Below are 13,138 nucleotides of genomic sequence, written 5' to 3'. Positions count from 1 at the left end.
ACTCCTTTTTTTTTTTTTTTTGAGACGGAGTTTCGCTTTTATTACCCAGTCTGGAGTGCAATGGCACGATCTCGGCTCACTGCAACCTCCGCCTCCCAGGTTCAGGCAATTCTCCTGCCCCAGCCTCCTGAGTAGCTGGGATTACAGGCACGCACCACCATGCCCAGCTAATGTTTTTGTATTTTTAGTAGAGACGGGGTTTCACCATGTTGACCAGGATGGTCTCGATCTCTTGACCTCGTGATCCACCCGCCTCGGCCTCCCAAAGTGCTGGGATTACAGGCTTGAGCCACCGCGCCCGGCTTTTTTACTCCTTTTATTTAAAAATATTAATAAAATGAAATACATTATACCATTCACTTTACGGCGCACTGCTTGGCTGGCCTCATAAATTTCCACAATCTGTTTGGAAAACAGTTTAGCAATGTGTCTCAAGAGACATTAAGTGTTCTTACTCTTTCACCTAGTGAGTCCATTCCTAAAAATTAAACTCTTCGGGGAAAAAAATCAGAAAGAAAAAGCCATCAACACAAAGATATTCATTATACAATTATCCTTAATTTTGAAAACTAAAAGGAAAAAAAGAACAGTCTAAATGATTAACAGAGGAAATGGTTATGTAATTTGGGGTAAATGAATGGAAAGGACCATCATGCAGCCTTCAAAAGTGATCAATGGCCTGGCATGGTGGTTCGCATCTGCAATCCCAGCACTTTGGGAGGCTGAGGCAATCACTTGAGCCCAGCAGTTCAAGACCAGCCTGGGAAACATAGCAAGACATTGTCTCTACAAAATATAAAAATTTAGCCAGTCATGGTGGCATGCACCTGAAGTCCCAGCCACTTGGGAGGCTGAGGTGGGAGGCTCGCCTGACCCCAGGAGTTAGAGGCTACACTGAGCCATGATTGCAAACACTGCCCTTCAGCCAAGATGACAGAGGGAGACCCTATCTCTAAAAATAAAATTAAAAAAAAATTAAAGTGATTGCTATGAAGACTTTAGCATCTTGGTAAATGTTTATGGTTGAATGTTCAGAAAAAAATCAAAATTTAAACTATTATCTATGTTCTGCTATAAAACTTCTTTTTACATGTGAACAAAGAGTAGAAGAAAACCTGCTCCCTCCCACAGAATCCTCCTGTCCAAGAAAATGCAACTCCAGCCTCCTAGTTGCTGAGGCCAAAAGCTTGCAGTTTAGCTCTGTTTTCAAAATAGGTTCAGTTTGGACACTCCCCATTGGCAACTGCTGCCACCGGGGTCTAAGTCAGAGTCATCTCTTGCCTGAACCAACGCAGTGGCCCCCGGACTGGCTTCCCTGCTTCTACCCCTTAAAAGCCACCTCCTGCTAGAGGGATTGTGTTCAAACATAAGACAGATACATCCTTCTCTGCCTAAAACTGCCAGTGACGTCCTGTCTCTCTACAAGTGAAAGACAATGCTCTGGCAGTGGCCCTTAAGGCCCTAAAGGATGTAATCCTTCCAGCCCATCTCTGAGCTACTTCCCCACCACTATCTCCCTTGAAACAAACCTACCTTCTTGCTGTTATTTAATCAGGTGGTGCTTCCTCCCACCTCAGGGCCTTTGCACTTACTGTCCGCAATGCCTGGAATGCTTTTCCATATGCCTTGTTCCATCAGCCACTCCCCATTTCCCCTCTCCCAGTCTCTGGCTACCACCGATCTATTTTATGTTCCAATATAATCACCTACTCTGGGCATTTCATACAGACAGAATCATACAATGTCTGGTCTCTTGTGCCTGGCTTCTTTTGTTTAGCATGAGTTTTCAAGACTTCTCCATATCATAGCATGCATCAGTCTGTCATTCCTCATGACAGTCAAGTAATATTCCATCACATGAATAGACTACATTTTATTCATACATTCGTCAGCTGATGGCAGTTTGAGTCATTTTCACCATTATGAATAATGCTGCTATGAACATGTTTTCTTTCTGATTTCCTTTATTGTTCTTGAAATGTTACTTGTGCATAAAAATTGTGTTCTTAAAAAATCCTTATACCTCAACTTTGTAGCAGCATATGTATTGCCTAAAATGCACACCATCACCACTGCACGCCCCCGTCATGTGTAATCAAAGCCCAGAACTGTACCCTTCCCTGGAGGAGTGAAAAGATGTCTGAGATCACTCTTCAGTTGGGAGATTTTTCCCTTTGTCACACATCCCTGGCGTGTTAATAAACAGGAGACATGGCAGAGCTTAGCAGGAAGGAGCTGAGCCCTGGGGAAACTCGCTCCCAAATGTTCCACTGTATGACTTCAGGTCAAAAAAAAAGCTGCCCTGGAACACAAGTGTTTCCACAGATGGGTTTTACTGTGTGTTCCCTCTAGCTATCATTGCTGAGCCACCTTCTATGTCAGGAGGGGGCTGGAAGTCAGGGGGGCTACAGATGAAGGATTTCTACCCCCTATCTTGGAGGAGCTCCTAGCCTCTGAGGGTCTGGGCAGCTACACAGATCGGCACAGGAGGAGGGAGACACCTCATGGGCAGCTCTCACTTCTCTATTCATCCTGCATGGAGAGACTCGGCAGTGATTATTGATTAAAAATGACTGCACTTCCCACTCTTCCAAGGCCTTGAGAGAGAAATCAAGGCCCACAGAGCTACTGACCCTGGGGCCCCTCCACCTAGAAATTCCAGGGCTCTTCAGACTTTCACAATGAAAACTGAACTCATTACTCTCCCCAAAACCTGCTCTCTCTCCTGCGTTCCCATCTCAGCAGAGGGCCCCATCACCTACCTAGGTGGTGGTCAAACCAGGGTGTCAGCCTCAATTCCTTCATCAAAAAAAGATTCTTTCTACATCTGTGACATTCCAGGCCCTATGCTTGGCACAGAACAGAATGGAGTGGCCCAGGGGAGGTGAAGCCCCTGCCTCTTGAACCTTAGATTGGTTCTCAGTGCTGTCAGATGCTCCCTTTTTATAGCAAATATGTTGAGTAGTCTCTTTAAAAGCCTGAGATGAAATTCATGGATAATCTAAACCACTTATACACATAATGAAAAAACAAAATCAATATAATGCTGCTACTGTAATATGAAAGAGAAAAGGAATACTGTAATAAAATAATGTATGTTTCAATACATAAAGGCTCAGGCCCGATGCTCTAAAAGACATTATGAAGCAGTCATATGCTTGCACCTAATTACAACAAGTTTGAATTTGAGAGAGGTATGATAACATTCGGGCCACAGTTTTTATCTTTGACATTTAAAAATAAGAGCTAAAAAGGTAGATCTTAATAGACCATGAATCACAGTGATGATGACATTCATAAATGCAGATGAATACAGGTGTGTTGTATAGGGTCAAGCAAAATTCTTTTTTTTTTTTTTTTTTTTTTGAGACATGGTCAAGCAATTCTACTTCATTCAGCCTCCCGAGTAGCTGGGACTGCAGTCCTGAGCCACCATACCCAGCTAACTTTTTTATTTTTTGTAGAGATAGGGTCTTGCTATGTTTCTCAGGCTAGTCTGGAACTTTTTGGCCCAAACGATCCTCCCACCTCAGCCTCCCAAAGTGTTGAGATTAAAGGCATGAGCCACCGCACCAGGCCAGGTCAAGCAAAATCCTTAGTTGCCACAGGCGTCTGGGTTAACTTCTACTTTCTCAATACAAGTCATGTTGCCATCTCTGATGTGACCTTCCAAAATGGTGATCAAGTCTTGTTAAAATTTTGAAAAAAGTAAATTTTTGTCTTCCCTTGATCTGCATTCCTGGACAATTGAGCATACGTTAAGATCACACAGAAAGGAATTTATTTATAAAACAGAGTTGGGTTGTTCAGGTCATTATAAACAGGTTTCCCTCCTACAGGAGTATCTGGGTGGTCACCTCAAAGTCCTGTGGGACATGAGACATTCTCCACTAAGCAGGATTGTCCTGGCATTGCAAAAATCAGCAGCCCCAAAACCCAGCCACTAAGTGGAAATGGCACCCTTCTGTCACTGCATCCACAAAACATCCACACAGCTCAAAACATTCCTTAGGGAGCAGTATTCCTCCCGTAAGAACACTGATCTAGAGGGTACATATTCAGACAGTCGATCCCAATCCACTGAAACAAATGCTGTCATATGGATTCAAGGTTCAGTGGGTGCTCTGATCCTGGGGTACCTTGGGAACTAGGGGAGATGAGGGAGAGTGTCATGGGGCTTAAAGCAAACGGAGATTGTTACAAGCAGGCAAGACTTAAAGGAAGCCAATTTTCCAGACAGAAAGAAGGGAAGGAAAAGGAGTGCCAGGCAGAAACGACACCAGGAGCAAAAGACCAGCGGGAAGAGGTGGAGAGAGGCAGGGACCAGACCTCATGTACCTATCATGGCAAGTAGCTTTGACTCTGTCCTGGGGAGGTAATGGGGCACCATCCAACACACAGTGTGCTTTACTCACAAGTGCATTCTTTTGCTTAATGAATGCTCACCAAAAGATCTGTCCTCCAGAGTCACATTTGGGGATAGTATCTCTGGAGCCAGTCTAGAAATAAGGAAATAAATGCAATCAGGGATGTTGATCGAATCAAATTGACCTGGACTTACCTTCCATCTGCTTACACTGTGGGGACTGGCTTTGCTTTATTTGCCTAAGTCTATGGGTCAAGTCCAGAGGACGCTATAAAAACAGTGATGAAGCCTCCTTCACAGCAGACAATGTTTGAGAGGGAAAAATAACCCTTCCTATGACCAAAAAAATAAAATAAAAGTAAAGGATAGTCCCAGGCTGTTTATTTATTCACCAAATATTCGTTAAGAATCTACTATGTGCAAAATACTGGAGACACAGAGACAAGCTGTTCAGTGCTAGGATATAGGTCAGGCTAAACAAGGGGTTGCAGGGTGTGTGTGAGACAGAGAGAGAGAGAAAGAGAAAAAGAGAGAAAGAGAAGAAACTGAGGCAGACCTAGTAACTGCTCACACACTGTAAATCGCAGCCATGTCAGGGAAGAGTCCAAGATGACAATGCTTTATAGGTAAAGACAAGAGTAAGATTTGAATTGCCCCTAAGATAGAGAAGACTCCCATGAGCCAAGATAGCAGGTGGGGCCCTGAGCTGACACGAAGTAGAGGTGGGATAGTAAAGAATTTGAGCAGAGGAGGCGGAATGACTCATCGGGCCCACAGAGCTGCTGGAAGACAGGCTGCAGGCTTCATTTACTTTAAAAGACGGTCCTAGGCCGGGCGTGGTGGCTCACGCCTGTAATCCAAGCACTTTGGAGGCCAAGGCAGGCGGATCACCTGAGGTCAGGAGTTCAAGACCAGCCTGACCACCATAGTGAAATCCCGTCTTTAAAAAAAAAAAAAAAAAAAAAAAGACGGTCCTACCCAGACCTTGGGCCCAGGGATCTTTCATCTCTGTCATTAAGGTCTATCTAGATTCTAAGTCTTAGAAGAAAAACTTGCAGATGGAGTTGTTCTGCAATCAGTGCTACCAAGTGCTTCTTTGGGGTGAGAGGTCATCTTGATCACAAAGTGCATTTTCATCACAAGCAAGCACTTGGAAAGGCAGCAGTTCAAGATGACCTCTCATCCCAAAGAAGCACGTGTAGCATTTATTCCTGTTTTCCTTCCAAATTTTAAAATAAACTTCATTGTGTGAGTCAGAAATGAAAAAAATAAGCTAAGATTTAATGAGTATCTGGCACCCCTGCTGCCTTTCCCTGTTATGGTATTTACAAGATTGCAATTGACAAGGAGTCAGCCCTCTTTAAACAGTGGTAACCATGTTTTCCTACCCTAGACTGCGTGATCAAGAGCAGAGTCCAGCAGGGTGTGGTGGCTTACGCCTGTAATCCCAGCACTTTGGAAGATTGAGGCAGGCAGATTACTTGAGGTCAGGGTTTGAGACCAGCCTGGCCAATATGATGAAACCCTGTATCTACTAAAAATATAAAAATTAGCCAGGTTTGGTGGCTCGTGCATGTAGTCTCAGCTACTCGGGAGGCTGAGGCAGAAGAATCACTTGAACCTGGGAGGCAGAGGTTGCAGTGAGCTGAGATGGTGGCACTGTACTCCAGGCTGGGTGACAGAGTAAGGCTCTGTCTCAAAAAAAAAAAAAAAAAAAAAAGAGAGAGAGAGAGTAAAGAGTCAGGGCCCAGATTTAAATCTACCCATTAGCAGCTGGGCAAGTTACCTTCTCTGAAACTATTTCTTCATCTGTGAAATGGGATAATAATGTGAAACTCCACAGATTGGGGAGGTGTTTGTGGAATAATAATATTCAGGAAATACAGCACATCCAATACAATTCTGGGCACTAGATAGGTAATCAGTAATGTTTCATTCTTCTCCCTCGGTTCATCCTCCTTCCCAGCAAACACACATGCTCTGCTCCTTGGGGACCACACGCAGCATTTGGGAGCAGTTAAGCACAGGATTTAGAATCAGAGAACGAAGATAGAGCTTTGCTTTGCCACTTTCCAGCTGGGTGGCATCAGGCAAGTTGTTTTGCCTCTCTGAGCCCAGGGTTTCTCATCTGTAACATGGGAATTGTGTACCTTGCCCCTCCTCACATCATTGCTCGAGAGAGAGAGCTTTAAATGGGCAATGGTAACAATAATCTAAAAGGATTTTTTTTTTTTGAGATGACGTTTCACTCTTGTCACCCAGGCTGGAGTGCAATGGTGTGATCTTGGCTCACTGCAACCTCCACCTCTTGGGTTCAAGTGATTCTCCTGCCTCAGCCTCCTGAGTAGCTGGGATTACAGGTGCGCCACCACATCCGGCTAATTTTTTTGTATTTTTAGCAGAAACAGGGGTTCACTATGTTGACCAGGCTGGTCTCAAACTCCCGACCTCAGGTGATCCACTCATCTTGGCCTCCCAAAGTGCTGGGATTACAGGCATGAGCCACCACGCCCAGCCTAAAAGGATTTTTGAGAGGAACGTTCTAGTCTGGTGGGCTGCCTCTATTTCTCTCCCACGAGAGGAAGGGCTCCCGGGACTGAAAACACAGTCCTCTTTGTAGAGGCTCCAGACTTCCTACCTGGAACACCTGGTATGCAAATGAGTGGCATGTTAGCAATTGTACAAGAATGCACCAGAGCAGAATCTGAACACACAGAATTCTGGCCTGTTCAGACGCAACGTGGAATCTAAGATGGGAAGAAGGGTAACTTTTGTAATAGTCGTTATGTGGTTTCACAAGAGTTGCCTTTTCCCCAACTCTAACATGGGAGAAAGGGGAGGTACAGAGGAGAGAATCTTTCAAATGTGTCTATCTCTGCTCTAAAATTCCACATTTTCTGAATCTCTGGGGATACATCCTACCTCCTTTCCCATGGGTGAGGTCCCTATTGTGTGTGTCCACAATGAAGAAAAGACGGTGGGGTGACCTCTGAAGGCTGGTCACCAATGCCCAGGCTAAAGAATTGCTTCCCACCCCTCTGAAAACAATTGATGGTGCCTCTGAAGACTCTTGTGATTTCAACAGGGTGACATGTCTGTTTTACTGATGGCTGCTGTTCTCACAAAAGACTGGTAAAATAAGATTGGAAAACCCTAACAAGTAGCCTCAGATATAAAAAAAAAATACTAAAAAGCTGGGCATGGTAACTCACGCCTATAATCCCAACACTTTGGGGAGGCCAAAGCGGGCAGATCACTTGAGGTCAGGAGTTCAAGACCAGCCTTGAACATGGTGAAACCCCATCCCTACTAAAAATACAAAAATTACCCAGGTGTGGTGGTGGACGCCTGTAATCCAAGCTACTTGGGAGCCTGAGGCAGGAGAATCGCTTAAATCCAGGAGGCGGAAGTTACAGTGAGCAAAGATCGCACCGTTGCACTCCAGCCTGGGTGACAGAGCGAGACTCTGTCTCAAAAAGAAAAGAAAAGAAAAGAAAAAGAAAACTAAAAGCACGAGGGATCATCCGCCAGACTTAGAGTCCTTTTCCCATCAGAACCCACAAGCTTCAGCCTCAGCAATCTCAAAGTGTGGTTCCAAGACCAGCTGCATTAGCATCACCCAGGAACTCTTTTAATACTCACATTCTTAGCCACCCAGGCCTGCTAAATAAGAAACTCCGGGTGAGCAGCCTCGCAAGTAATTTTGATACATGCTCCCAGGTAGGTTCAGAACCACTGAAGTAACAAACCATGCGTTTTAAAGCATAAAGTCCTCATCTCGGCCAGACATGGTAGCTAATGCCTGTAATCCTAGCACTTTGGGAGGCCAAGGCAGGAGGATCACTTGAGCCCAGGAGTTCGAGATCAGCCTGGGCAACATAGTGAGACCCCCCCACCTCTATTTTTTTTTTTTTTTTTTAAATGGTCCAGGTGAAATGTAAATCTTTTTTTTTTTTTTTTTTTTAGACGGAGTTTCGCTCTTGTTACCCAGGCTGGAGTGCAATGGCACGATCTCGGCTCACCGCAACCTCCGCCTCCTGGGTTCAGGCAATTCTCCTGTCTCAGCCTCCTGAGTAGCTGGGATTACAGGCACGCGCCACCATGCCCAGCTAATTTTTTGTATTTTTAGTAGAGACGGGGTTTCACCATGTTGACCAGGATGGTCTCGATCTCTTGACCTCGTGAACCACCCACCTCGGCCTCCCAAAGTGCTGGGATTACAGGCGTGAGCCACCGCGCCCGGCTATTTTTAAAATATATATATAAATTTTTTTTTAAAAGTCCTGATCTCTTCAAAGTCCACTGGCAGTTGTGGAATGGTATGTTAAGCCAGTGCCTGAGTCCAGCCCCAGTTCTATTAATTCCCAGCTGTGGGACCCTGGGCAAGTTACTGAATCTCTCTCTGCCCATTTCTTTGCCTATAACATGGAGATCATACCTACTGATTCAGTTGTCCTGAGCTTAGAAATAACAGTAGTATGGGCTGGACCCCAGAAAGTTAGTGGTGACTCCATTTGGTGGATGGTGAAGGAGCTCAGAGCATGCCACCACAGCATATGCTGCTCTGGCATATTGAGTATCTGAGGTAAAGGCACTTGAAAAATAGTAGATGCAAGAAGGCCACTCTTGATCCTCCTTTTTAAAAAAAGGAGATGAGGCCAGGCATGATGGCTCACATCCTGTAATCCCAGTACTTTGGGAGGCCAAGGTGGTGGATTGCTTGAGCCTGGGAGTTCAAAACCAGCCTGAGCAACTTGGTAAAACCCCGTCTCTACCAAAAAAAAAAATACAACAGTTGGCCAGGCGCGATAGCTCACACCTATAATCCCAGCACTTTGGGAGGCCAAGGCAGGCGGCTCACTTGAGGTCAAGAGTTCGAGACCAGCCTGGCCAACATAGTGAAACCTCATCTCTACTAAAATTCCTAAAAAAAATTAGCTGTGCATGCTGGTGTGCGACTGTAGTCCCAGCTACTGAGAAGGCAGGAGAATGGCTTGAATCCAGGAGGTGGAGGTTGCAGGGAGCCAAGATCACCCCACTGCTCTCCAGCCTGGGCAACTGAGGGAGATTCCATGTCAAAAAAAAAAAAAAAAAAAAAAGTATTTAGGTTTTGCCAGTTCTCAGGGTCTTCATTTCCTTATGAGTGTTTCCACGTCATGTAAAACTTGTATTAAATTTGTTTTTCTTCCCTTAATCTGTCTTATGCCATATTAATTCTCAAGCCCAGTCAAAGACCTAGGAGGGCAGAGGTAAAGTCCTGCTTCCCTTAACGATGGCATTTGCTTAAAAGCTCCAGGAAGTGTCCTGGCTTTTGTCACACTTCTGTGGACACAGTCAAGCCCTTAAAATCCTCTCAAGGCTCATGTTTGTAATCAAGGGCTCAAAGAAAGCCACGTAAATCGTGTCCCGCTCCCCAGGGAACCCAGAAGGCCTGAGATGCTCTGCCCAGGCCGCGGCCAAAGGCCAGATGGGCTTCCCGAGGCCTGGCCGGGGAGGGCCTCCGAGGTCAGCCTGACTGACCCCTCCTTCCTTCCGAGGAACAGGACCCGGGAAGGGCTTGCCCATGGTCGCGGCGCGAGACGCCGGTAGAGCCCGGCCCCAGCTAGATCCACGCGCTCAGTCCTCGCTGCCTCCCCCGCCCCAGGTCTCGGGGCGCCAAGATCACGTCGCTTGCCCCACTGCCCGCGTCGGCAGCGTTTCCCAGGCCCCGCACCCTCGCCTCGTGCGACCCGGACTCCCGCAGCGGTACCCGAGCGCCCGCCTCTTCCCGCCGTGGGGCGGAGTCGCCGCCGCTCCGGGTACTTGTCCCCGCCTCCGAGACCCCCGCGTGCTCCCAGCACTTCCGGCCGCGGGAGCCCGGGGTGCGCGCGGTGCAGCGTCTCCCGCGCCCAGGCCGCCCCCTGCCGGGCCCCTGGCGCGCCGCAGCCGTGGAGCCGGGCGCCGGCCCCTCTTCCCGCCGGGGGCGGAGTCGCTACCGCGCCAGGTCCCCGTCCCCGCCTCCCCGACCCCCGCGCGCCTCCTCCCGGCGCGTTGCGGGGCGGGGCGGGGCGGGCCGCCGTGGGAAGCTGCGGGCCGCCGGGCTGGCGAGGGCCGCGAGTGCGGGGCGCGGGCTCCGGGTCCGGCGGCCGCTGATGGGAGGCAGAGCCCGGACGGGCGAGCGGCGGCGCGGCGGCCACCATGGGGAACAAGCAGACCATCTTCACCGAAGAGCAGCTGGACAACTACCAGGTGAGCTCGGCGCGCCCGGCTCCCCGCGCGGGCCCCGCCGCCCCTCCCTTTTTCCGGTTGCCGGCCGAGGCCTCCTGAGAGCCAGCTCTCCGGGTTCGAACCCTGCCTCTGCTTTCGGCTCGCCGCGTGACCTTGGGCCGGTGACTTTCCTTCGCCGTGCCTCAGTTTCCCCACCGGTGGAATGAGAGCTCTTTTCAGTTGGCAGAGCCTCTCAGGCGCGCCTTGCTCCAGCTACCCCGCCTTCTACTCTCACCCTAGGCGGGACCCAAACCCCTCCCCAGCCACCCATTTCAGCGCCTACCTGACCTGGAGAGGAACTCAGTAAACTAGTCTGGATGGAGGACCGCCCTCCCCGCTCCCTGCTCCCCCAGTCCCTGGAAGGATCCCAGGAGAGCAAGTCTCTGTAAAGCAAAAATGAGAGCTGGGGTCCTGTCTGGGCTAGGAGTGGGATGCATCAGTGCCCTCATACAGTCTTCAGCCGCGACTGTCCTATTTATCTGCTGGGGCCTCTCCTGACCCCAGCATGGAGATAACTGGAGCAAGGCAAGCCTTCCAGGGCCACCTCTCCCGGCTCCCTTAGGCCCTCAGCAGCCACCTCCTTAGACCTTTCTAGGTTTTCCTGCCTCCAGAGCCAGCTCTCCAGATCTGGAATCCCGATGCTGTCCCACCCACGTAAAAACTTCACTGTGGTGGAGGGATGAAGCCCAACCCCTTGGCTTACCCAGAGCCCTGGGCAGTTGTCCAGCTCACCTCCGCATCCTCAGTCTCCCCAGACTCTGGGGAGGCAGTCCTGGGGAGATGAGAGGCAGGCAGGCCACCTGGAGGCAGAGCTGCCCTCTGCATGGCAGCTGCCTCAAAACCGTTTGCAGTTGCTCCAACTCCCAAGGCTCATTCCTCCCTCCCCCTCTCCCTCTGCCCATGCCATTTCCTGGGCCTGGATGCTGCTCCTCACCCCCCAGCCCCTCCCCCACCCCCGCCCCAGATGATCTCTCTAACCCTTCAAGACCCACATCTGATTGATGCCTCTCCCCCGATTCCCCAGGCGGAGGGGGTGGGACTGTGCTGCGGTCTGTGTAACTGGGCAGGAAGAACACCAGCGGGGTCTCCACAGGTGCCTGTTGCCTTCATCAATGCTTACTTTGGCTGTGAAGGGAAGCAGCCATGAAGTGTGGGTCCCCTGATGTGGGTGAAGGTAAAACAAAGGCCCCTTCTCCTCCTAGAAGCCCTAGTTTTCAGTAATGGATTTCTCAGGTCCCCTGGTGAGACCCTGGGAAGGAAGAGGGGAGCCACATTTATGGAGCACCTGTTGTATACGAAGCACAGTAATTGATACCATCTGTGCATCCACTCAATCATCACAGTGAGGTGGATGATTAGCCCATTTTACAGAAGTGTAAACAGAGGCTGACGAGCCATTCAGGGCCCACGCAGGATTTGAATCTTGACTCCCAGGCCCACGTCTTTAGTTGGGAGTGGGCTGGACTGGGCCACCTGTGCTCTTTTTCCCCAAGGCACTCAGTCTCAGACACTCACAGACAGACTCCCAGTGTGTGGCCCTTGTGTTAGAGGCAGGTGGTGGAGTGTGTTCTTGGAAAGGGCACTAGTGGGCAGTGGGAGGCCAGCGGAGAAGGGGGGCAGAGTCCAGAAACGATGCAGCATTTAAGCAGTCCTTGGGAAGACAGGTGGAGTTTTGCCTAGTGAGGCACAGAGGAGGCATTCCTGGTGGAGGGGACAGCTTGGATAAAGGCTTGGGAGTGGGCAGGGGCAAGCAGGTAAGCCATGCTCAGAATGAAGAGTAGCTTCATGGGGGTGGGGAGCCTGGGTTCCCACTCCAATCAGCCTGGCATTGGGTTACCCATCGGAGCCAGTCCCAGTGTTGGGTTCTGATCCTTTGCCAGAGCCTAGCTAGAGCCTGCCAGGCGGGGTGGGAGAAATGAGAGCTATGAAACCTGAGAGCCCCACATCTCCTTCCCTCTGGCTCTCCAGCCAGCCTTGTGGCAGCCAGGGCTGAGTGGGGGTGAGCCTGAGTTACAGCACCCCCTCCCCCAAGTAACCCCTAGGGTTTCTTGGGGCCTCCCAGCCTGGCAGTCTGATCTTTCCCAGGCAGGGCGCACCCTCCTGGTTCCCGGTGCTGGTGATGCCCAACATTCAAGCTTCTCCCCAGACCACTCCTCTTCATTGTACAGCCGCCCCCCCTGACCCCTTAAACTCCAAAACAGGGCTCACAGCCTCCCCAGCACCCACCGCTGCTCCTCCCGCCATTCCAACTCTTTGCTCTCCCACAACCCATGTTTTTAGTTAAGAACAGGCCTGTGACTCAGCCTCTTTTGTAGCTCACCTGGTGGTCCCCTCCTCCATCCCCACAGCCCTGGGCTAGGCCTGCTCAGTCTCCTGCAAACTAGAGGTCTGACTGCTCCCTTTCACACCCCTCCTGCCTGTCCCCCTCCAGCACCCGCACTCCTGTGCTGCAACCTCTTAGTTCTCCTCTCTCTTCCTTCATCTCTTTTTTCTTCCTTCCTTTTTTTTTTTTTTTTTTTTTTTTTT

At 49.5% G+C, this 13,138-nt stretch overlaps 1 protein-coding gene across 1 annotated transcript in view; it reads left to right on the top strand.

Annotated features, from left to right (window-relative positions):
- Window positions 1–10,217: 10,217 nt before the first annotated feature.
- The window catches only part of CIB2 (calcium and integrin binding family member 2), a 25,179-nt gene continuing 22,258 nt past the window's right edge, over window positions 10,218–13,138 (top strand). The window contains exon 1 of the mRNA XM_032270663.1: window positions 10,218–10,594. Coding sequence (XP_032126554.1) covers window positions 10,544–10,594 — 51 coding nt within the window. The 5' untranslated portion in view covers window positions 10,218–10,543. The remainder of the gene's footprint in view (window positions 10,595–13,138) is intronic.

This window comes from Sapajus apella, unplaced genomic scaffold (assembly GCF_009761245.1).
Source record: "Sapajus apella isolate SASKATOON/1434 unplaced genomic scaffold, GSC_monkey_1.0 scaffold214, whole genome shotgun sequence".
NCBI classification, from domain to species: Eukaryota; Metazoa; Chordata; class Mammalia; order Primates; family Cebidae; genus Sapajus; species Sapajus apella.
The sequence above is the reverse complement of the archived record's forward strand: the minus strand, read 5'-3'. Positions and strand labels throughout refer to the sequence as shown.